At 45.0% G+C, this 26,901-nt stretch overlaps 1 protein-coding gene across 1 annotated transcript in view; it reads right to left on the reverse strand.

The window, feature by feature from the left end:
- Positions 1-26,901, reverse strand: part of LOC121447346 (GRB2-associated-binding protein 2) — a 127,712-nt gene that overhangs the window by 26,471 nt on the left and 74,340 nt on the right. The window contains exon 2 of the mRNA XM_041650541.1: positions 13,758-14,058. Within this exon, the coding sequence (XP_041506475.1) occupies positions 13,758-14,058 (301 nt within the window). The remainder of the gene's footprint in view (positions 1-13,757; positions 14,059-26,901) is intronic.

Here is a 26,901-nt window from a genome sequence, read left to right on the forward strand (position 1 = left end):
AAGAATGAAAATAGACCCACATTTATTACCATGCACAAAACTCAAGTGCAAATGGGTCAAAGACCTCAACATAAAGCCAGTCACACTGAACCTCATAGAAGAGAAAGTGGGAAGTACACTTGAACGTATTTGGCACAGGAGATCACTTCCTAAGTATAACCCTAGTAACACAGACACAGAAAGAAACAATTAATAAATGGGACCTCCTGAAACTGAAAAGCTTCTGTAAAGCAAAGGACACGGTCAACAAGACAAAATAGCAGCCTACAGAATGGGAAAAGATCTTCACTAACCGCACATCAGACAGAGGGCTGATCTCCAAAATATACAAAGAACTCAAGAAATTGGACACCAAAAGATCACATAATCCAATAAAAAAAATGGAGTACAGACGTAAACAGAGAACTCTCAACAGAGGAATCTAAAATGGCTGACATACATTTAAGGAAATGTTCAACATCCTTAGTCATCAGAGAAATGCAAATCAAAACAACTCTGAGATTCCACCTTACACCTGTAAGAATGGTCAAGATGAGAAACACTGATGACAACTTATGCTGGAGAGGTTGAGGGGCAAAGGGAACACTTCTACATTGCTGGTGGGAGTGCAAGCTGGTACAGTCACTTTGGAAATCAGTGATTTCTCAGAAAATTAGGAAACAACCTACCTCAAGACCCAACAATACCACTCTTGGTATTTACCCAAAGGATGCTCAATCGTACCACAAGGACATGTGCTCAACCGTGTTCATAGCAGCATTGTTTGTCATAGCCAGAACCGGGAAACAACCTAAATGCCCCTTGACTGGAGAATGGATAAGGAAAATTTAGTACATTTACACAATGGAGTATTACACAGCAGAAAAAAATCTTAAATTTTGCAGGAAAATGAATGGAGCTACCTACTTTGAGTGAGGTAACCCAGACCCAGAAAGATAAATATGATATGTACTCATTCATAAGTGGCTTTTAGACATAAAGGAAACAAAATCAACCTACAAGTCTCAGTCCCAGCCTCTTATGAATAACATTAGAATTTCTTTTTTAAAAATGCATATATGGGTGTTGCCTGCATGTATGTATATGCACCACATGCATGTCTGGAGATCAGAACAGGGTGTCAGAACCCCTGGAACTGGAGTTATAGATGGGTGTGAGCTGCCATGTGGGTGCTGGGAATTGAACTCAGGACCTCTGGAAGAGCAGCCAGTGCTCTTGACTACTGAACCATCTCTCCAGCCCTAAAGTTTAAATTTTTCATGCTTCTTTCCTATTTCAACAATGCATTTCTGAAAACAACATTTGGAAATGAGTTAGAAGTTTTAAAACAAAGTAGATTAAGCGACAATTTTCAAAGTTATAGCCCAACACTGCAGCTAAATAATTTTTTTTGGGGGGGGGGTTTCGAGACAGGGTTTCTCTGTGGCTTTGGAGCCTGTCCTGGCACTAGCTCTGTAGACCAGGCTGGTCTCGAACTTATAGAGATCCGCCTGCCTCTGCCTCCCGAGTGCTGGGATTAAAGGCGTGCGCCACCATTGCCCGGCTGCAGCTAAATAATTTAAGAGAACTGTATCAAAATATCTATCTCTATTAGTGGCCACATGGTGCATAATATTGAAGCTAAATTCAAAAACATAATTTAAAGAATTAAATTTTAATTTGTTCAACTGATAGTATGTAACCTTGCTAATAAGGATGCAGAGCCATCAAGAAGGGTCCAAGCCAAGCACTTGAAAAGATGAGGCAGTCAATCTGAGCTCAAGACTAGCCTCTGGTACACGTTTCTCAAACCCAAACTATGAAAAGGTTCACAAAGGAAGTCTGGCTGAGAGAATAAAAAAGCAGGTTCTCCATGGCAGAGGCTGAAGTCTGGCTGAGAGAATAAAAAAGCAGGTTCTCCATGGCAGAGGCTGAAGTCTGGCTGAGAGAATAAAAAAGCAGGTTCTCCATGGCAGAGGCTGGATGAGTAAACAAAACAGAAACAGAGGCAGCACTTAACACTGTGGGCTGCAGTGGTCAAGAGGAAGAGGAAACAGGTTCAGGGGAAGCAGAAGCAGATTTTCTTCAGAAATTCAGGTAGACACCACTGGAAACCCAGACACCTTCCAGTGGGCCGCGAGGCTTTGGGCAATGACTTAATGTCTGGGAAGACGCTGCTCTATGAGAATGACATTAAAAACAGGACAGGTTCATCCTAGGTTAGACTGAAGAGTGCAGGGCTCATCCTAACTGGAGCAGAGGGACAGCCCAGGGGATGGAGGCTCCCCCAGAGCACGGATGTCATGCTGGAGTGGTGTGTGCATGCAATGGACTTGATGGTGCAGTCAGAGGTCTGGGCGTGACTGCAGAAGCCGAGGTGGGGCCCACTAAAGCACTGTTTCCAAATGTACCATCCTATTGATGAGTTAGAGCACAGCCTGCTCTTCCTCTCTGTGCCTTTAGAAATGGCCATTTAAAAATGGGTCTGTCACTTTATGTATTTATTTGCTTGTTTTGATTTCCTAATAATTTCTTGCTCTTTTTGTACTTATTTTGTTTTTACAGCCTGCCTACAGTTTCACTTCCTTCGTCTCCTGCAAGTATCCCCCCCACCCCCCACCATTCTATTCCTCCACTCTTCGGAAAAAGCAGCCTCCCATGGCTATCAATCAGCCACGGTATATCAAGTTGGGGCTCCACCCCCCCCCTTTTTTTTGAGACAGGGTTTCTCTGTGTAACAGCTCTGGTTGTCCTGGAACTCACTCTGTAGACCAGGCTGTCCTTGAACTCACAGGGATCTGCCTACCTCTGCCTGAGTGCTGGGATTAAAGGTGTGCGCCACCACCGCCAGGCTGGGGTGCCATTTTTTACTGGCGTCAGCTATGGGGAAAGCACCATCTAGTAGGACTGTGATTTTATGTGCACACGAGAGAGCGTGTTGTATGCGTGTGAGCACGGAGAGGCTCTGGATAAAGAAGCCTGACAGTCTGACCATGCTTGGTTTCATAAAATCAACTCTGTCTTTCTCTTGGTGTTTTCCATTTTGTTGCTGACCGATAAAGTTTTCGTAGCTTAGTCCTGGCCTCAAGGTCAGTGCTCTTGGGTCTCCACCACAGGCAGTATTTTCATACCGTGTTTTAGACTTTGCAGGAGAGCGAGGGAACACCCAGGTCCTGCTTCACTTGTAGCCTTTGACCCTCTCTGCTGAAACCTTCACATCGACCCTATTCTCCCTTTTCAGGTATTGTGTTCCGTGCAGGAGTGGATTAAAAAGCAATGCTTAAAATAGTGCTTTAAATGACTTCTAGTTTACCACTGAAGGCCGCGAGATCTGTGCATCGAATCAATAACAAAGCTGAAATCTCCTGGTGTAGATCCTGGAGATGTGACCACACCATAGGCCCTGTGGCATCCAGAATCTCCAGAATAACTATCTATAACTGGATGTTTAACCAGCCTCAAGACTGTCAAGGATTCAAGAAGACAGCTTAATACAAATGCCACTTACCACTTGATACAAAAATCTAGTTCTATCTCTGGTCCAAAATGAAAGTTAGACAGAACTTTGGAATCTACTCTGACAATTCAACCATCATTACTGCCGTCCTTCACTTGGGAGAATCACAAGTCCTCTATGAATAGCAACAAGGGGGTGCGGGAGCAGGGAATCTCAAGTTATAGTTGGGAGCTATCCAAAGCTGCTGGGGTGGGAATTTGGGACCAGACTGCTGCTACCTCTCAGTCTGTGGGTTTTGGCAGGTAACACTAGACTTAATCTATGCTGGCTGCTAGGGGGTGAGGGGGAATGTCTCGTATAAATAGACAGAGCAGGAAGAAGGATCAAGGTTTTGAATGGAGAAAGGAGTCATGTTTTTCCCAGTCACCTTTTCCTCCTCCAGAGTCTGGACTTCCTTGAAGGTCAGGCCAGGGCTGGGGCCTGTTCCAGGACAATGCAGTAAGTTCTATGAAGATTTGTGGAGTTTATATTCAACCCAAGACCTGTTCTTGGGGGTGATTAGACCCAGTTGTAAACAAAAAAATAAGCCAAAGACTTACAAAGGAGATGTGCTACTTTAGAAGGACTCAGAATAACAGTTTCCAGAAAAGACACAGGGATCCCAGATCAGGCTGAAAACTGGTCTGGATGTTTATTTTCCTCATTGTCTCAGTGGAAAAAAAATGGGTGGGTGATTGAGACCGCAGCCTCCACCTCTGGGCTGGGACCTGGGTCAGTCCCCACCCTGTTCTTTGCTTTGCTCCTCAGCAGCTGGTTGCAGTCTGGGAGATGCTGTCTCTCACCTCCCACACTGGCTCTCAGTTTCCAGAAGGGTCCCAAGAGAAGCTGGGAGTCTGAGCTCAGAGAAACAAAACAGAAAAGAGAAGGTCTCCCAGGGATGAGGGAAGGAAGACTTCTTCTCTCCCCACCCTATTCCACGCCCAGTTCGCCACACTCCCACCCACTTTTAGTACCCGGTGGCGGGGGAGGACACGGTAGTCAGAGACATTTGTGGGGACAGCAGCTCTCCCAGGGCTCTCTGCTGCCCAGCAGGATCTAGAGAGGGGCAAGCTGTTTGAAGACCCCTCAGTTTGAAGACATTTGTTTGTAGGATGCTGTCTATTTTCCCAAATCATTTTTATGAGTTTTGTCTGACCCCGGATGGAATCCACGACTTGAAATACCCTGCTGGGTAGTTGGGAAACTCAAGGATTACTAGAGGTTTAAATATTTATAAAACATTTCTGGGGACAGTCTCATCAATTTTATAGTAGAGAAAGGTTGGAGGAGGAGATAAAAAGCAGCTGAAACTCTGGGGATTTCATCCCCAGAATTAGGCTAACGACTGCCACAGAACTCCTGCCAAGGAGTAAAGAAGAGAAAAGCTAATCCCGTGGAGAGGATATGAAGGAGCTTTGGCCTTATTTCAAAATCTTTACCAGTTACAAAAATGGGGCTTTGGTGACCTAAACTCCCCGAGCTCAAATTCATTCATAGTGGCTTGCTGGCTACGCAGACAGAGAACGTTGGTCTGCTAATTTAGCTGTCAGAGGCTGTTAATGTATAACAGCGCTGCACCGGCAGAGTCATCCGCTCCCAGTGACTTAGAAACGCCCTGCTGCTCCTCCTTCTGGCTGGCTACTTTGTAACTTAGAAGCGGCTATGCTATACCTGTTTGTGAAGAGATTAGAGAGAAGGAGTTAGCAAACGCAGCCTGAGGATGCCTCAAAGCCCTGGAGCTCACCCCCAGCACCTCTACTTTCGGGTCAGGCTGCTCAATGATCCTAAAGCTCCCTGTCCCCGCTTGTGCAATCGGAACAGCGCTGGTTGCCCCCGTCTACTTCACTTAGTTTCACGTGAGACTACGGAAGGCTTTGCTGACAGGAACGCTCTCTAAAAATGGTAGATACTAAGTCACACTGTTTATCTTGCTCTATAGATAGAGAAAACATCTTACTTGACATCTTCGTCCTCATTGTATGAAAAGCAGCACTTGGCAGCTACTGTCCCTACTGTTTCCTGTATCATCTGGGGTAACCCTTCCCAACAACCCTGGGAGGCTTCATTTCCATTTTCTAGATGATAAAACCTTAAGAGGTGAAGTTATGTATTTGACGTCAAACAGCAAATACACCGAAGCCCTGGGTTCCAGCCAGACTCCGTAGTGGCTCTGTGGGTCCTGGACAGCAACTGAGGAAGGAGGGAAGGAGGGAGAGAGGGAGGGAAGGAGGGAGAGAGGGAGGGAGGGAGGGGGCACAGGACTCAAAGGGGTGAGGGCTTTCTTTCCTAACACTGGCAGATTTCTCAGCACATGAATAATTCATCCAAGCTTTCTGCTGAACGCTGGTTCTTTTTGTCTGTGGTACATCTGGTCAGGGACAGCTGCCCACGAACGGCCACCAGCGTGAGGACCCAGCCGAGTCTACTAGTAAACAAAGCTCAGAGTGGTTATCTGCTTCCTTATGTCACGTTTTGAAGGTAAATTTGATTCATAGAGGGAAGGGGATTTTAATTTTGTATATACACACACAAAACAAAAATGGACCCTACATGCAATATGAAATCTTTCTGTCATGTATTCTTTTCTTCCTGGAGTATTCTCCCGGGTTTTCTTTTGGGAGGCGCTCTTTGTCGGGCTGATCTCCCCCAGCCTATGTGAAAACTCAAGAGTCAGCTCCACTGCTGGTCCGGCTTGATCACTCAGGCTCTGCGCTAGACGTTTTTGGCTGGAGAATGTGAGGAACTGCAGGGTAGCAGTAGAAATAAGAATCTGGGGGTGGCACGAAAGTTGAAGAAAGAAAAGGACAGACTCCATCTGCTAGAGAAGCTCTTCCAGATGAACGAGAAAACCAGAAGCGCTCAGTGGATCCCATTACAGCCCTTGAGGGAAGGGGGCAGACAAAGGAAAAGGGGTGTCTGCCCGAAGAAGGCGCCCACGCGAGGGATTTGTACAGGGTCAGGCAGCAAGCAGATGACCCCGCGTGGGGTACAGTGTGCCCAGTCCTGGGGAACCACGCAGAGGGAGTGCAGCCAGAGATCTGCGGTTTGCCTGACGGCTTACAGAGAAGCAGAAACACTCTCAAGAAGGAGACGAAGTTGGGACTCAGGCAACCCTTGCTCATCCAGTCCCAGAGAGAGGATCGGAACCAGATATCTTTCCCTCAGCCTACAGGCACGCCGATGAAATCGGTCGCTGGACTGAAGCCCTGGAAGTCATTACAGAGATTATGGGAATGATTTGAGGTATAAGGAGCAACACCTGAGCTAGCTGTGGGACCGGCATGGCGGGGTCAGCAGGGCCTACAATCTTACACAACGCCAATGGGGGAAAAGCTGTCTAGTTCTACCAAATACTCCTATTCCAGGAGTTCAGGAGCAAAGAGATGGACTATCCTTTATTATGTGGAGTCAACCCTAGCTTAAACGCGAATCCTGGATGGGTCACTTTCTAGCTGTGTGACCGTGGGTCGAGATTATTACTACCTAAAAAGATAGCTGTTAATTTTTAGTAGGGATTTCTTTAAAGTCTCTATGTTCAGAGCATCCGTGGCAGCAATTATTTCATTTTATGGCCGCTGAAGGGGAGGTTGAGGCAGCTCAGGGTGCTCTATACCTAAGGTGGGTGTTGATGCCAGGACACGGGTCCCAGCAGGAGAGCAGGGACTGCCACTGGTTGGGTAGCTCACTGCACTGAGCCCAGGTCCGGAGCGGGTGGGCAGAAAGAGTCTTTAAGTACTGTCGATCTGAAAGCGCTACCCGGTAAGGAGAAATCACACACCGTCCTTATTTGTAATCGGAGGTGGATGTGGTGGCACACAGCTGTCATCCAACCACTTGGGAGGCTGAGGGAGTTCAAGGCTACCCTGGTTTACAAAGCAAGATCACACGAGAGGAAGATAGGAAAAGAGGGAAGGAAATAGGAAGGTGGGGCTAGAGGGAGGAAAAATGAAAGGAAGCATGAGGGAGAAAGAGAGAGGAAGGCAGGGAGGGGAACACGAGAAAGGAAGACAACAGAAACAAAGAGAGTGAATGACACAGGGTCGATCACATTAGATGAAGTTATGCCACTAGGGTGATATTGCTTCCCCCTGAGAACCATAGTTTATTTGACAAAGACTCAGCACCAAGAAACCTTGGGAAGCCCAAGGACCACCCACCTCTATCCAAGGTTAGATAGAGGTCATGGACTGAACTCTTGAAGCTTAAGTCAGCACTTCAATTCAATGTTTTCCTGTATGAGAGTGGCCATGGTTTGTATACAGGAGGGATACTGATTTTTTTTTGAGTTAATTATATACAAATGATAAACAGAAATCAGAGAATCAACACCCTTTACAACAGCCTCAAATAATATAAAATATCCTGTGGTAACTCTAACCAAGTAAGTAGAAGAGCTGTAGGATAAGAACTTCCGTTCTTTGAAGAAAGAAATTGAAGAAGACAGCAGAAGATGGAAAGATGTCCTATGCTCATTGATAGACAGGATTAACGTAGTAAAAATGGCCATTTTACCAAAAGCAATTTACAGATTCAATACAATTCTCATTAAAATCCCAATGCAATTCTTTACAGACCTTGAAAGAACAATAGTCTACTTCATATGGAAAAACAAAATCCCCAGGATAGCTAAAAACAATCCTGGACAATAAAAGAACTTCTTGATGCATCACCACCCCTGATTTCAAACTCTACTACAGATCTATGGTAATAAAAACCAGATAGTATTGGCATAAAAACAGACAGGTGGATCAATGGCATCGAACCAAAAACCCAGATGTAAATTCACACACTTATGAACACTTATGAATCCAAAATTATACAACAGAAAAAAGAAAACATTGTCAACAAATGGTGCTGGTTTAACTGGATGTCGGCATGTAGAAGAATGCAAATAGATCCATCTCTATCACCTTGCAGAAACCTCAAGTTCAAGTGGATCAAAGACTTCAACATAAATACAGATACACTGAACCTGATAGAAAAGAAAGAAGGAAGAGGGAAATAATCTGGAACGCTTTGGCACAGGAGACGACGTCCTGAACAGAACACCAGTAGCACAGGCACTGAGACAATTAATAAATGAGATCTCATGAAACTGAAAAGCTTCTGTCGTGCAAAGGACTCTGTCAATAGGACAAATGGCGGTCTACAGAATGTGTAAAGATCTTCACCAACCCCACATCTGACAGAGGGCCAATTTCAAAAATATATAACTCAAGAAACTAGATAGCAACAAACCAAAGAATCCAATTTAAGAAATGGGGTACAGATTTAAACAGAGAATTCTCTACAGAAGAGTCTCAAATGGCGGAGAAACATGTAAGAAGGAAATGTTTAACGTCCTTAGCCATCAGGGAAAGGCAAATCAAAATGACTCTGGGATTCTAATTTACAGCTGTCAGAATGGCTAGGACGGAAAAACACAAGTACCTGCTCATGCTGGGGAGGATGTGGTGCAAGGGGAACACTCATCCATCGCTGGTGGAAGTGCAAACTTGCACAGCCACTTTGGAAGTCAGTGTGGCAATTTCTCAGAAAACTGGGAATCAACCTACCACAAAACCGAGGTATACTGCTCTTGGGCATAAACCCAAAGGGTGCACACTCATACCACAAGGACACTTGTTCAAATATGTTCACAGCAGTTTTAGTTATAATAGCCAGCACCTGGAAACAAGCTACATGTCCCTCAAATGAGGAATGGATAAAGAAAATGTGGTACATTTACACAGTGGAGTACTACCCAGCTCTTAAAAACGAGGACACCAGGAGAATTGAAGGTAAATGTACGGAGCTAGAAAAAAAAAATCATCCTGACTGAGGGAACCCAGACTGAGAAAGATAAACATGGTATGTACTCACTCATGAGTGGATATTAACTGTAAAATAAAAGATAACCAACCATGCTACAATCCACAGCCGCAGAGAGGCTAGGTGACAAGGAGGGTTTGTGGGGGACATGCAGATCGCCCCAGGAAGGGGAGATAGAAGAGATGTTCTGAGTGAACTGAGGGGTGATGGGGAACATGAGCGGTCAGGTTGGTGGGGAATAAAGGAGGGGAGAATACTTAAAGAGAGCACTGGAAATGTGGGGGCATTTCAAGGTCAGGTAAAAAATCTGGCACAGTGGACTTCCCCAGGAATCTGCAAGAAACTTAGACTCCTAACAGCAGCGGTATGGAGCCTGAGCCAGCCATCTCCTGAGAGCAGATCTATGCCTAACGCAACAGTCATCAGAGAGGCTTCATCCAGCAACCGATGGAAACAGACGCGGACCCACAGCAAACATTAGGCAAAGTTCGGGGAATCCTGCAGAAGATGGGGAGGAAGGATTGCAGGAGCCAGAGGGGTCAAGGACGCCACAAGAAAATCCACAGTATCAACTAACCCAGGGTTCACAGGGGCAAACAGAGACTGGATCGACAACCAGGGAGCCTGCATGGGACTGATCTGGCACTCTGCATATATGTGACAGTTGTGGAGCTTGGTCTTGTGGGACTCCTAGCAGTGGGAGCAGGGGCTGCCTCCCACTCTTCTCAGGCTTTTGGGACCCTACTCCTCATACTGGATCACCCTGCCCAGTCTTAATACATGGGGAGGTGCTTCATCTTACTGCAACTTGATATGCCATGTTTTGTTGATGCTCCTGGGAGACCTGCCCTTTCCTAAACCGAAATGGAGGAGGAATGGATTGGGGTGGGGACAGAGGGTGGGTGGGAGAGGGACTGGGAGGATAGGAGGGAGGGAAAACTGTAGCTGGGATGCAAAATAATAAACAAATAAATTGTCTGTCTGTCTGTCTGTCATTTATTTGAAGAAAAAAAAACAAAAGACTTGCCATGGTCATGGTGTCTCTTCACATCAACAGAAACCCTGACTAAGACAGTCGTCCTATCCAGATATTATAGGTAAAGTATCCCCAAAGGTTCAATGGTGGTACTTATCTTCTGAGGGCAATTCACAGCTAAGTGTTATGGCTAATTGGACAGAAAGCCCACTCATTGAGAGTGAATTCATGCTTAGTGCTGTGAACCTAGTCAATGATGAATGGCTGGTGAGGCCGCAGAGACCTTAACGCGGCCACTTTCCCAACTACACTCTTAACTGCATTCTAAGTACTCATCCTCTTACTCACAGAATTTCTTTTTGTGGTAAACAGAGCCCACTGTAGAAAACTATGAGAACACTGACTGGGGTACCCGCCCCCAGGAGATACATCCCTCACCCTCTACCCTTCCCACAGATCCGTGGCCCCCTTTGCTTTCATTACCATTACGTGTGCATGTACAAACACAAGCACAGCCTGTGAGCCCATTTACTTTGCTCACACGTGTGTATTTTTAGGGTTGACCACTTCATATTAGATAACCAACCAGGGAGTTCATCTCTGGGGAAGACCGATTCTTCCTGTGGTTTTCACTTAGGGTTGGGGCCTCGTGAGAGTTCCCCATCCACGCTGGCATGTCCACCATGCGTTATCACTATGCAGGTCTTGTTTAGGTGACCATATGCCTGAGGTTTCATGGGTGCAGCTTTCCTGACATAAGAAGATACTATCTTGAAGTGGATTTCTGGTTTCTGGCTCTTGCCATTTTTTTTACCCCACTTCTTCTGTGATGTTCCCTGAGCCTTGGGTATGTGGATTGTTTCTTGAGGCAGAACTTGTTTCGAGGATGCGTGCATGCGTGTGTGCATGTATGTGTGTATGCGTGTGCACGTGTGTGTGTGTGTGTGAATTTCCCTCCCCTCATGCTGCCATTTCATAGGTTCACAGCTAGCTTAGCGAGCTGTGAGCTTCCAGAAGACTCTCCTCTCCCTGGGTCTTACTTCTCATAGCTGTGCTTTGATTACAGACGCTCACTGCCACACCCAGCTTGGCTTCTGAGGATTGAACTCAGGTCATTGGGGTTGACTCATTGAGCTTTGTCCCTGGCCTCGCTTTGATGTTTGAGACAGGTCTAGCTCTTGTCACCCAAGCTGGCCTCAAACTCATGCTATCTTCTTACCTTAATTTTTTGAGTGCTCAGATTAAAGACATGAGCCACCATGCCCTAATAAGTTTTGTTTGTTTTTTCGAGACAAGATTTCACTGTAGTTTTAGAGCTTGTCCTGGAACTAGCTCTTGTAGACCAGGCTGGCCTTGATCTCACAGAGATCCGCCTTCGTCTGCCTTCTAAGTGCTGGGATTAAAGGCCACCACTGCTCGGCCCAAATGTTTTTTCCCTCTGTGTGTGTATGCCTGTGTATATGCAAATGGATGTGTCCATTACACATGTGGAGACCAGCGTTGGCTGTTAGGTGTCTTCCCTAGTCCCTCTCTACCTTATTTTCTGAGATAGGGCCTCTCACGGGTTTAGCTAGGCTGGTTAGCGAGCAAGCTTCAGGGACCTGCCCCCTCCCCTCTCTCTGTAGCACTTCTACTACACCAGCTTCTTATGTGGATACAGTGAACTCACTTACTGACCAACTATCTTCTGATCTCCCCAGACCCTTGGTGTTTGTTCTGTGAGCTGTTTCCCAGTTTTCTGAACAAGGACCTCACTAACTACGCCCTGGGCTGTAAGGCTGTAACTACCTAATCACACCTTTCTAACTTCTGGCTTTTATTCCATTCTTCCAAATTATGAATCAGCCCAAGCCACAGTGAGATCCTCAGCATTATCTCCACGTTTCTCTGAGAGGACCTGGCGTGGTATTCCACATTCGATTATTTGGTATGAGCAATTACTGTTTTTGGTAACAGTGCATGTTTTAGCGCCCACTGCAGACAGGTGTTTGGTATTTAGACATTTAAATCGTTAACATTTCAAATTACATGGTAATGGTTTGGAGCTATACAATAAACTAGCAAAAACGTTTATTACCTGCCAGTTCAGTGATGTAAACAGAACCTCACATCTTCTTGAATGGGTGATAGTACGTGAAGGGACAGAACTGTCTTCTGTGATTTATGAGTAATAAGCCTAAATTATCACCTGTGTATCATTTACTTAAAGAACAGGTTATCATTTTGGAGTCTTTACTTGCGCTCACATGAAGAATCAGAACCTCTAGATCATTTTTAGATCTATGTAAACTGCATTCATTTTGTAGAAAAAAGGATAAAGGCTGGGATACAGCTGAGTAGCAAGTTCCTACCTAGACCCAAAGGGCTTGTGCTTAGTTTCCAGAACCATCAAGAGTGACAATAAACTAATGATTCCTGTTAGTATGGATGCTCCAGGGAGTTGGAGGTCAGGGCACACTTCTGTGGGCTAGTTATTTTCGCCGCGAGTCTCCGAGACAGAGCTCAGGTTGTCTTTCTCGTGCAGCAGACACTTCTGCCGAGCTGTCTTGCCAGCCCAGTGAATTGCTTCTGACAAGAGATGCGTTCTGTCCTGCTTTCCTAGAGTGCAAGTCATTCAAGTTGATCTGGGCCAGTCTCCTTTTGTATTTTGCTACCGAGGCAACTGCACCTTCTAATGCTAAGACTATTACGTACATGAAGACGCTCACTGCATTTTATTAAGGGACTGTGCCTACGGATGCTGCTATAGTGGACATAAAACCTTTGTAATTTAAGAGCCACAGTTATGACTTGCAAATGTGAGATGCTAGTAAGTCCTAAAATCAGTGGGAAGATTTTAAAGAAGAAAAGATATTTACATGTCAATAACTAAAGTAGAGGACCACAGAAGTGATACTCAGTGCTCACCATTGGCTGCTGTATGTGCATGGATGGGTGTGCACACCCCTCCCTCCCGCACATAAAACAGAGACAAATTGAGGTACTTTTTAAGAAAGGGCTCTCAAAGCTGAAACATAAACTCAGTCTTTCGTTCTCTTATCTGTCTTCAAATGGATACAAAGGAACACAAGACGATGTATCAATAACCACAAAGGATGCCTAAGAAGCAAGCAAGCAAACTGTAAAGTGCTCTGAAAGAGATGGACTATAGCAGACAGAAACGGACCATAGTGCGATCCAAGGGAGCTCTTCCCTGGCACGGCTGAAGGTGGAAAACCGGGGGTGGGGGAAATGGTTCAGGGCTGACAGACGGTAGAAGCATCAGAACACCTGAAATATCGTTAGCCCCATCATAACCCTGACCTTTCTGGATTCCCCATCGGATCATTATTAGAACCCGGAGGTCCCCCTAGATGAGGCCAACTCTGTTCCGCTCTCCCCATTTGTAAACAACTTGTACCAAAAACGAAGCCTTAACCAGAGCTGGCTCTCCCGGCTGGAGGGACCGGGGTCTCAGCAGCGTCCCCTTGGAAAGGGCTGTGTTTGCGCTCATACCTGTGCTCTCCTCGGCCTGGTTGAAGCCGCAGATCTGGCAGATGCTCTGGACCCACTTATTCATGTCGGCCTCCGTCTCGGCCACCAGGTAGAAGGTGCGCTCGCTGGTCTTGATGTCGAACACGAAGCTATCCTGCAGCTCTTTCTTGTTGAACGTCAGGCCCGCATCCACCTGCTCGCAGAAGTTCAGGTTGATGATCCGCAGGGGTTTCTTGGAGTGCTCGTTCTTGTAGTATTCCAGAACATCTGGGTCGCCACTCATCCGGCCGCTCCGCAGTATAAACCAGCGCTTTTTCCAGGCCTAAATCACCAGAGCCACGGAAAGAAGAGGGAGAAAATGTCATGGTATTTCAAAGCTTTTATCAGGTCCCAGCATCTCACAGATTGAGGATGGGTACGATGGGAGGGTAAGGCCTGGAGGGAAAACTCAGGTCATCATAGGAGGGCCCCACCAGATTGCTCAGTGGATAAAGGTACCTGCCACCACACTGAATGATCCGATCAATCCCTAAAACCTACGCGGGATGAACCTCCACATGTGTATCATGGCGTTTGTGTCCCACTAGATAAATATGTAATTGAGATTACCATATAAAGGAAGCCAGTTGACAGAGGAAGATGGGGACTTCTGGCCATTGACTACACGGAACAAAACAAGAGCATTCCCCGCAAAACAAACCCCCAAGACTCAAGCTCTCTGAACGAGGAAGAAGGAAAGTGCTGTAGGTCACCTAGAAAGAATCCAGGCTGTCAAAGTCAGAGGACCTGGGGCCTGTGCTGGCCCCCTAACCACTCCATTCTCAGTGTGGCATCTATCACTAACCTGTGTCCCTAGTCCAGTTCTTTATCCTGGGACACAAGAACCTGGCAGTCTCAGCAGGCGGTGACAAAGAACAAACCCCAAACAACCAGAAGCTAAATATAGTTGCAGAACTTCAGGTTGAGTGTGAGCTCTCCTGCAGACGCATTGTAAGATTCTTCAGCTAAGTTACTTATTTCTTTGGATCTTTCTCTATGAAATGAGAATCGTAACCACCACTAAGACCATTTACCCTATTTATTTATTTGGTTGTGAGCCTAGCCTTTAACGGTTGAACCATCTCTCTAGTCCAAGAGGGTTATTTTTAAATACAAATGAGCTCATAGTGGTAGAAATGTCAATAATTTATAATCACGATCACCATCATGATTCTTTCAGCCTCCAGGAAGCTGAACTAGCTCTACAATATTTCACACACACCTTTCATCCTTGACCTCAATTATTTTTCAGTGTTCAATTCTCCCAAACTTGCTTCTTTCTCCATTTCTCTTGTTTCCTTGACAAAACCACAACCTCCAGCTAAGTCTAATGTCCTACCTCTTCTGCCTGTTCTCACTTGATGACAGGCAGGGTGGGGTGAAGTAAGAGAGCTCATCGCAGACCGGCTTTCCTGGGCCTTCCCACGGGCCACTCACAATGCCCAACAATCCTGGTGGCCTGGCCAAGGACTTTCTTGTGCTCTTTGGCAATAATCTTTGATCTCTTTGTACCTCCAAAACCTCTACTCCTTTCTCATTTTCAGAGAAAATACAATCAAAAGAGATCTGGTGCCACCTTAACCAATGCACCTGCCTCCACAGGCACGTTCTGCAGTACTGGAGAGTTCAGCGGCTCTCCTGATAATTTACAGCAGTCTTCTTCCCTAGGCACAGGCTCCCACACTCCCCTGGAGCATCGCTTCAGTAACTGTGCACTCTCTAGAGTAGCCGCTTCATCCTTCCCTGCTAGAACCATTTCTGCCATCTCAGAAGGCTTGTAAAAGGTGACTTGATTCTATGTTCGTCTCTGACTATGGCTCAGCTTTTCAATTCTTCAGTTAAGCTGCAAGCAGTTTCTGTAGTGCTATGTTCACTTGTTCTGTCTCCTCCTTATGACAGCACTTTCATCAGGCTGCTCCCCGCTGCACCTCTGGGATAACGCATCAAAGGCCTGAAGATCTTGGTGATGCCAACTTGCATCTTATTGTGACCTCTCAGGAACCTGTTACAGTGGTCTGTAATTGACATACCTTCCCTATCTCACCTCCACTGACAAACTTTCTTCAGTGGGCTCTGGCATCCACATTCAACTGTCCACTTGGTATTGCTTTTCCAGATCCCAGTGCTGGTTTTTCTTTTTCCTGTTCTCTACGCCCTAGAGTGTTCCAAAGCTCAGTTCTCAGTTGGCCTGCTTCTACACCCACCTTTGGTCCAAGGCCATCCACTAGCTGCCATTTCCCAACGTCAGCCCCCAGCATAGTCCCATCTGAGGAAACCAAGCCCTATACCAGCTCTCCACTATCGAGCATTTCAAAACTAATATGTTAAAAACTGAACTCCCAGCCAGGCACAGTGGCTCATGCTTGCCGTCTCAGCATTTGGCTAAGACTGGACGGCTGTCAGTTTGAGGTCAACCGGAGTTACGTGGTATACAAACGAGACTCTGCCACAGCTCCTATCTACCTCCAAAATTTGACCTAATATCCCTCAGACTCCTTTTTTTCCCACCACCTTTCCCATCTTAGTTATGGCTGTAACATCCTTCCTGTGTCAAAGTCAACTACTCTCACACTCCACATTCAATCTATCAGCAAATTCTGTCAGTGAACAAGTTCAGAGTATCTCTCATTCCCCCGTTGTTCCCTCATTTCATTGTGATTGTGTGTCTGTGGTATGAAGTGTGTGCATGCTATCGTGTGCGTGAGTGCGTGTGTGTGCATGGGTGTGTCAGGGGTCAGTTCTCCCCTCCACTACTTGCCTACTGAGGACTGACCTCAGGTCACCGGGTGTGGTGGCAAATGCACCATCTCACCAGCTCACAACTGTGTTGATTTTTACACCCGCCATGATCTAGTCACAAAAGTGAGGCCAGAAAGCAGGGTAGGATGTAAATCAGAATCACCGGTACTTCTCCACATGAAACCATCGTCTGTCCACTCAGAGTAAAAACCAATTTCCTTACAATGACCCCTTAGCCTAGGTTACAGTTTGGGTCTTGTGTGATTCCAAAGCTTTGGTCTCAGTGTGTAATGCTGTTTCGGAGCCTGTGGGATCCCTAAGAAAAAAGGCCAAGAGAGAGGCCTTAGGTCATTGGTGGCATGACTTGGAAGGGACTATGGGACTCTCTTTTTTTTTCTGTTTGCTCCCTAGTCTAAGACAAGCAGCTTGCTCTACCGTGTGCTCCCTGTCATAGGTACTTCCTTCCCATAGCGTAAAACAACAGGGCCAACCGAAACCTCTGAAACTGTGCTCCAAAGCAAGCCTCTTTCCCCCTCTTCATGGTGCTGAGCATGGGCCCCAGGGCCAGTGTTCTGTCTTTTCTCTATAGTTGACAACCTTAGGTATTACAAAAACTTGACTAACGCTGCCTGGTGGGCCTAAACCTCACGTCTCATTTCGGGATCTCACGTCAGTCTTGTCCATTTTGTTGCTGCATGGCCTTAAACACTGCCAGGCGCACACCTCCCTCGGGCTCTCCATTCCAGTCGCTCTCTCTGGGGCACTTCTTCTCCTAGTGTCCCCATCCTGATTCTTTATTTCAAGTGCTTATCCAAATGCCACACTGTTGAAGACGCCACTCCTGTTTTCCCACCTCTCCCCTTGCCAACACTCAAACTCTTTCTCCTTGCCTGGCTTCCCTGGTGCCATTGGTCTCCTTAGTGTTCATCCCAGCCCTGTGGACGGTCTGCACACAGTGTTGGAATGTAAACACCGCCAGCACAGGGACCCTTTCTTTCTCATTTGCGGTCCCTCCTGTGGGGTTTGGAGTGAGAAATGTCTTCCATAGGCTCTGAAATTTTAATGCTTGGTCCCTAGTTAGGGGTGTCGTCTGGGAAGTTCAGGAGGTGTACCTTTGCTGGGGGATGTGTCTCACTGGGGGCGGGCTCTGAGAGATTACAGCTTGGCCCCCCTCCAGTTTGCTCTCCCTGCTTGGTGTCTGTGTTTGAAGATACATGGATGCAGCTTTCTGTTCCTGTTACCGTGCCTGTCACCTGCTCCCATGTGTCCCCCCACGATGGACTTTTATCCCTCTGGAATCATAAGCACGAGCCAACTCCTCTATAATTGCCTTGGTCAAGGTAAATTAACCAATACTCCTTACTCCCATGTTATAGTCACAATTTTTAGAATAGTGCTTGGCACATAGAGCATAATCAATAAATATGTTCATTAATTGATTATTTTTTAGCATAAAGTCCTTATGACATTTACTTGGTCAAGGGAAATATACGTGAGGTCTGATAAACTTTCGATTAAATTGAAAACTGAGGTATTACCATATATAAGAAAGTTGAGGAAAATAAAAATGAAAAGCATATGATTATAGTCACATAAAAATCTTATCCTGGTCATTGTTTGTGAAACTCTATACTTGTATAGATGCATCCAGCAGGTGCTATATACAGCTATATGTACACTATATATATATACAGTATATTATACAGTATATAAATACCATGGTACATTATAAATAATTTTACTAGGCCAGCTGCTGCTGGAGTTGAAGTACCCCTTCAGTGCCCGTCTCTTTGGAAAAGGCTGTCCCTAAATCATAGGTGTGCAGGTGCACACATAAACAAACACAGACACTTCAAGAGGAAGAACATGAGGTTGGCTGCAGATACTTTAAGAGCTTCCCAGGTTCTTCTTCCAAGGACGTAGTCCAGACCAACAAATGGCTGCTGCAGAATGCTGATGTAGTCATGGCAGCGGGCAGCGCTGTCTCTAGTCACAACCCTCTTCTGCCATAACTGCTCTCGCCTGTTCCTTGGTATTTTCACCTCTGTCCACACAGTGAATGCTCATTTGGTGTTTATTATGTTCCAGGCATTATCCTAGAGCAATGGTTCTCGCCCTTCCTAACGCTGAAGCCCTTAACACAGTTCCCCAAGTGTGCTGACCCCAACCACAAAAAATTATTACTATTCTTAACTGTGATTTTGCTACTGTTATGAATCGTAATGTAAATATCCCATATGCAGGACATCGGATACGTGACCCTGGGAAAGGCTCATCAACCCCTAGGTTGAGAACCACCGTGCTTGATACTAAAGATACAGCAAGAACTTTGGATCCCAAACTGTTAATACCTTGGACTTTGGAATTTCTTTCTCCAAATCTGAATTTCAGTTAAACAACTGAAATGTTCTTATTTACTTTAAGTCTTTTGAGGCTACTAGGCTCGGTGTGGCCACCAGGTACTTGGCACGGTGTAAACACCCGGGAACTCAGCAAAGATGTACTGGCATTTTTTTCATTCAATGAGAATATTCATTTATTCATCCTAAGAGGTTTAATTAAAAAAAATAAGTTTTCAAAACAGAAAATAAGAAAGGCGACAAGAGGATTACAGAAGAGAGAACAAAATGAAAGCGTATATAGATTACGATGTGAGCTCCTTAGCTCTGCCCATCCATTCTGAGCAGAGTACATGATAAATATTTATGAAGGGGTTTGGGAGCGCTAGCCAAAAATCCCATGACCCAGATACAAAAACATTACTCTCGGAAACAGACACATAATGCAGAGACAATATGGGACACAAGTCCTGAACATGATGTTAAAAGAAAGTTTCCCAGGTCCGTTCTCATATGCACAAAATCTTGAAAAAAAAATTAAAGTGGATTATGGATCTGAGTGCAATTCAATAACCCAAAGAGCCAGGTAACTAAGTGCGGCTTATTATGAGGAGGTGGAGCTGATTGGAAACTAACAAATATAATCACCACACAGAAAGGCTAAAACTGAAAGCAAGATTCTATCAGTGCAGAACAGAATACTCATTCATTTAAAAAACTTAGAAAATAAGAATATAGTGGGGCTGGAGAGATGGCTCAGCGGTTAAGAGCACTGACTGCTCTTCCAGAGGACCCGGGTTCGATTCCCAGCACCCACATGGCAGCTCACAACTGTCTGAAAATGCAGTTCCATGAGATCTGACACCTCACACCAACAAACATAATAAAGTTAAGTAAATAAATAAAAAAAAGTTAAAAAAATAAGAATATAGTTAAACTTGGAGAATGTGATAAGCTGCTTTAAAAAGACCAATATCTAAGATTATAGGTTAGAGTGGATTCTGAAAGACCGACAAAGTTGGAAGCAAGACCAAGGCAATGACTTCCAACACCATGCTGGAAGTTCCAGCCATGCAACAAAGCAGGAAACACATATAAGAAACATACGGACCAGGAAAACAGGACAAAGACAAAAGATAAGGAAAAAACTGTCCTGTTTTCAGATGACGTGATTATTTATGCTGAAAACCCAAAAATAACTGCAAAAGACTTCCTAGAACATGGTGGTCACAGGATATAAGACAAGTAAAAAAAAATCCATTTGCCTCTAGTCTATTTATTCTGTAGTCTAGCAGTGAATTTGTTGGAATAGGCAATGAAAATATACATTGGAGCTGGGTGGGGAGCTCAGTGCTAAGCGTGAATAAGGCCCTGAGTTCAGCCCTCAGCACCGAAAACAAGGAAAAAGAGAAGAAAGCACACAGGATCATTATAGGCACCATTTTAAAAGTAAAAAGTATAAATATAACAAATCATTGTGCATGCTGGACATAAATGTTATGAACCATATAGTGTTGAGAAAATTAGTCAAAGTAGTCCTAGATGTTTGCAGACATACCATGTTCACAGACTAGAAGAATCAACACAGTACATCTTCATATATATATATATATATATATATACATATATGTTTACCACAATAATTATAAAAATCTCAGTGAAAAGATTTGTTGATGTAGACCAGTTTATTCTGTAGCATAATACATGGAAAGAAAAAAGGATGAAAATGGGTAAAACAATTTTTGAAAAGAAGATTATAATGGATAGAATCAGGGCACCATATTAAATTTTTTATGTATTTTATGAGTGTTTATAATTCTGTGTAACAGGTGTGTTTGTGTGCGTGGAGCCCTTGGAGGCCAGAAAAAGGCAATGGGCACTGGGCACCCTGGCACTGAGGTCGTGGACGGTGGTAAACTGCCATGTTGATGCTGGGACTTGAGGCTGGGTTCTCTGAAAGCGCAGCCAGTGCTCTGAACCATTAAAGTACATGTCCAGCCCCAGTGCGCATATTTCAAGTGTTCTAAACGTTTGTTAGTCTCGAGCAATCAAGACTTATGTGTGCTGGAGGAAAGCGTCAAACATCCAGAACAGAGAACTAGATCCAAATGATATACTCACTAATCTTTATGCATTCCTATGATTACATTTATTTAGGGGGTGGGCATGTGTACCACAATGCAATGGAGAGGCCAGAGGACGACTTGCAGGAGCCGATTCTCTCCTTCTACCACGTAGGGCCTGGAGATGAAATTTGGGTTGCCAGGTTTGTCAGCAAACATCTTTACACACTGAAATATCTTGCTGCCTCCCATCGATTTTTGATAAAGGGGCCAAGGAATGGAAGACAGACAGCCTTTTCAACAAACGGTGCTGGAGAAACTGGGTATCCACGTAGAAAGGGCCCGGGGAAGGAGTCAGGTACAAGCCTGTAACATCTACTACTCAGGAGGCTGAAGCAGTAGGATTATGAGTTCTGGGCCAAGTTGGCCCACACACAGAGACCTCATATGGAAAACAAACAGGCTAACAAAACAGTAACAAAAGATGAATCATGGATTTGAAAGCAAAATGTCAAAGCGATAAAATATTTAAAGAGTAAACAAAGAGCTGGATGGCTCAGCAGTGAGGAGGGCTTGTCACTTTCCCAGAGGACAGGACTTAGGTTCTCAGCACACAGTTCCTGGAACTCCAGCTCCAGGGGATCTGACCCCGCCCCTCTGGGGACTTAGTGCACATGTGCATGGACAGACAGACTCCTCTCCAAATAAAAAATAAATGTTTTTTCAAGAGGTAAATAGGTGGAAATTTTTGTCTTATGATGAATCAACAAGTTTGTTTGTTTTTTTTTTAAGTAGTCAGTGAGAACAAAGATGAGTTTTATTCTGTGCTATGTGGGATAAAGAGGAGACGCAAGACACAACGATCCTTTTAAGTGACTTAAAATATTTATAAAGTTCCAGGAAGATAAGACATTGATGTATAGCCCTCAGAGAAGAAGCAGGGTTTTAAGCATATCATAAAGAGAGACACAATATCCTAGCAGAACCCTGAAAAAGGAACTCAGACTTCTAGGGACAGAAGCAGAGAGGGAGGAAAAGGGAGAGAGGAAGAGGAGAGAGACATGGATGACTATAAACACGAGGGAGCTCACAAAGCACGGAGAGACGCTTTGCTTTGAAAAGATTGCACGGTACAAACAAGGCCTGAGCACGGGGAAAGATAAGACAGGTTTGGAAAATTCCGTGAGTCTTTAGGCTGCAGAAGGAGGAAAGCAGAACTGGGAGGTCTCGCAAGGCCTTCAGAGCCACCCTAGGACGCTTTATGTTTATCGGTGTTGGGAGTCACCGCAAAGTGCACAGCAGCAAGAAATGTTAAATCGTGCTGTGCTCCTACTTGTTAAACTGTTAAATAGTGGTCATCTAGCAATGAGGAAGGTGAGCCAGAGAAAGAAAAATAAATACGAGGCAAAAAGAACAAAAGGTAAAAAACCCAACAACAACAAACCCAATCTATTTAGGAAGTCATTGCTACAGCTTTCTATGGTCAGAGAAAATGGCAGCCTACGTGAGGATAAAGGGATGTCGGAACATTAGCTTGGGCAACACAGTTGAGACCTCTCCTCAAACAAACAAACAAAAACAAAACAAAACACCAAAACAGAAAAACCAAACTCAAAAAACACCCAAAGGAATACATGAAATAAACAAACAGAGTAGTGATAATCAAGGCAGAGGAGTCAGAGCTTAAAGAAGTAGACAGACAGATACAATAAAGTTAGAATTTGTGTCCAGCATCAAGTAGCTATCACCGTTTGCTCTGATGAAACAGAAGTGACTCTTTTCCTTTTGTACCCAAATCGAGTCAGGAAACAAAGCATTTCACAATGACCCAGACCACAGGGACACAGATGTGGGCACAGACGACCTGGACGTTGCTCCACTTCTGCTGCCCAGCGCGGGGGCAGGGGGGTGGGGGTGTGTGTGGTGTGTGGCAGGTCATGCGGTCCTCTCTGTCCTTTGGGTCATGTCTGTAACTGTGTAGAACAATGTCATGACTTCCTCCTACTGCTCTTTGGCAACCAGAAAATTAAAATAGACCCCAACTGGGACTTAGGGTGACTAAATCACATTTTAGGTATTCTACTGGTGACGGACTTAAAAAAATCCTCGTCTATCAGCCTCCGGTGAGATTCTGTGGCATCGCGAATGAGTGTAGTGAGTACAAAGGCTGCTCGACAAACGGAACAAGAACTCGACTGGTTTTAGGTTATTCCACATGCTAAAGCTGAACTGGACTACTTCCTACGGGGGAGTTAGTTCTCTTCTGTTTTCAGGAGGAACTTCCTAAAGACCCTTTTAGCTTCAGTCCTAAAAGCTAAAAGTACTTTTTTTAAAAAAGTAATTTATTTTACATCCCAGATGAAGTTCCCCCACCGTCTTTTCCTTCCAGTCCCTCTCCCACCTCCTCTCTACAAACCTGCCTGCCCCACCCCTCCTCCTCCATTTCTATTCAGAAAATGGCAGGCCTCCCATGAGTATCAACAAAGCATGGCATATCATGTTGCAGGAAGACTAAGAACCTCCTCTTGTATTAAGACTGGGCAAGGCAACCCATTATGAGGAATAGGGTTCCAACAGCCAGTAGGAGAGCCAGAGACAGCCCTGTTTTGACTGTTAGGAGTCCCACAAGACCAAGCTAAGCAACTGTCAAATATGCAGAGTGCCTAGGTCAGTCCCATGCAGGCTCCCTGGTTGTTGGTTCAGTCTCTGTGAGCCCCCGTGAGCCCAGGTTAGTTGGTTCTGTGTGAGTTTTATTGTGTTGCCCTTGACCCCACTAGCTCCTGCTATCCTTCCTCCCCATCTTCTGCAGGATTCCCTGAGCTCTGCCTAGTGTTTACCTGTGCTTGTCTGCATCTGTGTCCATCAGTTGCTGGAGGAAGCCTCTCTGATGACAGTTAGGCTAGGCACCAATCTGGTCACAGGAGACTGTCAGTTCAGGCTACCTCTACAATTCCAGACTCTCCTGTTCGGTTTGAAGTACTATACCAAAGAAAATAGAACTCTTTTTGAAGTACTAAGGATTTTCTTAGACCCTCTATGTAAACTAAAAAAATGTTTAATACTGGAAATTCTGAAAAAGGAACAGCCTAGAGTAGTGATCGGCCAAGTTCCCCGGAAAGGGCAGATAGCAAACACTTTAAGGCACACGGTCTTCATTACAATTCCTCAGATCTACCTTAGCGTGAACACAGCAGTTTACGAGCAAATGGATCTTCGGGAGATACTATTCCTAAAGAGTGGTGCAGGGCTCTTTGCTGAGCCCCAGATTAAGGTAAAGTAGAAGGAATAGTAGAGGGTGTTCTCAGAGAACGTGCTTAACACATGGACGAGAGACCGGAGTCTCTTCCAACTGGACAGCCTCTCACGGTGTTCGCTAAGACAATCTGATATCACAGTACCTTATTTAACCAGACTACTCAGATTCTTGGAAGAGATGTGTTCTTCTGAATAGCCAAGCTAGGCAGAACCTTCTATCACTTTCTTCCCTGGCAGTTGGAAATACTTCTAGAACTCCACAATCTTCTGCTGTGCCTTAGGTACTGCACCACAGATAACAGAACTCTTCTTTGCTGGCTAAAATGTTCTCAGTGCCTACAATCATCTTTCTCCAGATCCTGTGGCTGGAGCTGTAGAATGGGCAAGGCATTTCTTGGAAGAGAGTTTTGTATAACTTCTAGAAATGGGTGTGTCCTTTTAACTTCCCTCTTTCCGATGAAGGTGAAACCAAAAACTGCCAAGAAGCCAGGAGGTGTCTGTCAAGTGAGGAGTATAGTCCATCGAAACCTAACAGAGACTATCACTTATCAATATATCACTCTATTAGATAGAACAGAAAATACTTTATCTTTAAAAATCTCCTTGCTTTCTTAAACAAAAAAATCTCCATAGCTAACGCTAAATCTACCTCCACCCTGCAGACTTCCAAGTAATGGCAGGATTGGAATTCTGCTTTAAGCAATCATAGGCACAGCAGACTTGATCAGACTGATGAGTACGATTATATCCTAATTTATTTTAGTGTAAAGCACATCAGGCTAGCCTCCTGTCCTGGTATACCGAGTACAAGCAGGGACAGAGTAGATTCCTGGAGGAGTTCTTCCAGAGAGCAGAGGCTCTGGAGTTAATGTTCTTCTAGGAATCTTTCAACTACTGTGGACCCCTGAGACGTCATACTCTGAGGGACTCAAAGGAAGCATTTCCTGAGCTCCTGCAACAGGCTGTGTGCTTTCTGACCCTTATCAGATTTAATTCTTAAACCAAGGAGGGAAGCTAATTATACCTCCCTGTTCACAGATTGGGTGAGGGGAGCTCAGAGACTCTACAACTTGCAAACATCACAGCCTCAGATCTTCTTATCCCAGAGGGTTAGTGAGAGCCCAGAAAAAGAGCTGGAGGAGATCGAGACAAACTCCTGATAAAATTTGAGAAACATGGTCATAGAGTTCATGGAGAATATTCAAATAATAGCTAACTGATGATGGCAGAAGACAACAGCACCACCAGAATTCAGGCGTTAGCTCTGGGCGCGAAGTTAACCTGAGATGTGAGCCCCCAGGAAAAGGCAGAACAGTTACCTGCTCCTGACTTACTTCTTATAAACGCTCGCTCAGCCTCCAGATGAACACAGAATTAGCTGTATCTAATCACAAGACTGTTACGTTGAGGTCAGGGCTCTCTTTATCTCAGCATTGAGCACGGTACTTAGGACTCATAGTGTACCAGATAACAGCGATAGTCACACTAAAGGAGCAGGAGGAAAGAGTATCTGCTTTTCTGTTGGCAAAACAGGAAAAGTGAATGAAGCCGACGCCAGAGCAATGCCACACCTCTCCTGGGTGAGGTGGTACCGCACACACAGCAGAAACACAATGGGCATCCAGGCAAACTCATGCTTTATATCTGAAACTACACCAGTTACAGGTTGTAGTGGGCAGAGCCTAAACCAGGGGAAGAACTTCCAGTGAACCACAGTGGTTAGTTCAGCAATCAGCACACAACCAAGATCCAACTCCGGCACCATTTTCTATGTTAATTCAAGCTCTCTATCATTGCACAGGGGCCTGTAATGATTTGGTTCTGAAATGCAGAGATTGCTATTTGCCACCCAGGGATAGTTAACCCAGAGAGAGCAAGAGTTCTAAGATGAATCCTGTCCAGGTGTGGTAAAGAAGTGGGAGAGAGGGCAATCAGAAGTCCGTTAGTCCAAGCTCCGTAGGGATGACGGCGGAGACAGGAGTGGGGTAGCACGACAGAAACGTGAGCCCTAAATCAAATTCACTTTTGAGCCAGGTCTCTCCTCGGATCTGTGGGCTTAGATCGCTAGATGCTCATTTAAACCTTTCTCACGGATTTCCTCTTACCTACAAAAACCTTCCTCTTCCTCTGAGCCCTACTCTGCCTTGAGAGAGACAGGGAAACTCACAGCAGAGATGATATTTGGGCTGGATCGTAAAGGATGGAACATTCCACCAGCTGAAGGAAGAAAAATATTACAGGGGAAATATTCAAACAAGGAGAACGAGTCAGATTGACTCGATTCTTGAGGAAGTTATGGTTAATAAGGTCAGTGCGATGAACCGTGGCTGCTGAATCATTTTCCTAGGGGACAGAGTATTGGGCTTCTGTGAGCCTGTACTTATGCTGCATGCTGGTTTTTGAGGCAGGGTTTCACTATGAAGCCTTGGTTGTCCTGGAACTACATCTGTAGACCAGGCTAGCCTGGCATTCAGAGATCCGCCTGCCTCTGCCTCCCATGAGCTGGGATTAAAGGCGTGCGCCAGTATGTCCAATTCTAGTCACCTTTTTAAACACAACTCTAGTGACCTTTTTAAAAGATTAATCAGTGTTTCTGTTCATAGACACTTTACTTATTTAATATAGATATTATTGACTTATTAGCACAAAACTCAGGGTCAACAGCATGAAAAAAGTTTATTGGACATAATTCTTTTCTCAGTTAAACATACCCAGTCTTCTTTGCTTAGA

Source organism: Microtus oregoni, unplaced genomic scaffold (assembly GCF_018167655.1).
Source record: "Microtus oregoni isolate MIOR12 unplaced genomic scaffold, Mior012 000000F_ref0000247, whole genome shotgun sequence".
Classification (NCBI taxonomy): domain Eukaryota; kingdom Metazoa; phylum Chordata; class Mammalia; order Rodentia; family Cricetidae; genus Microtus; species Microtus oregoni.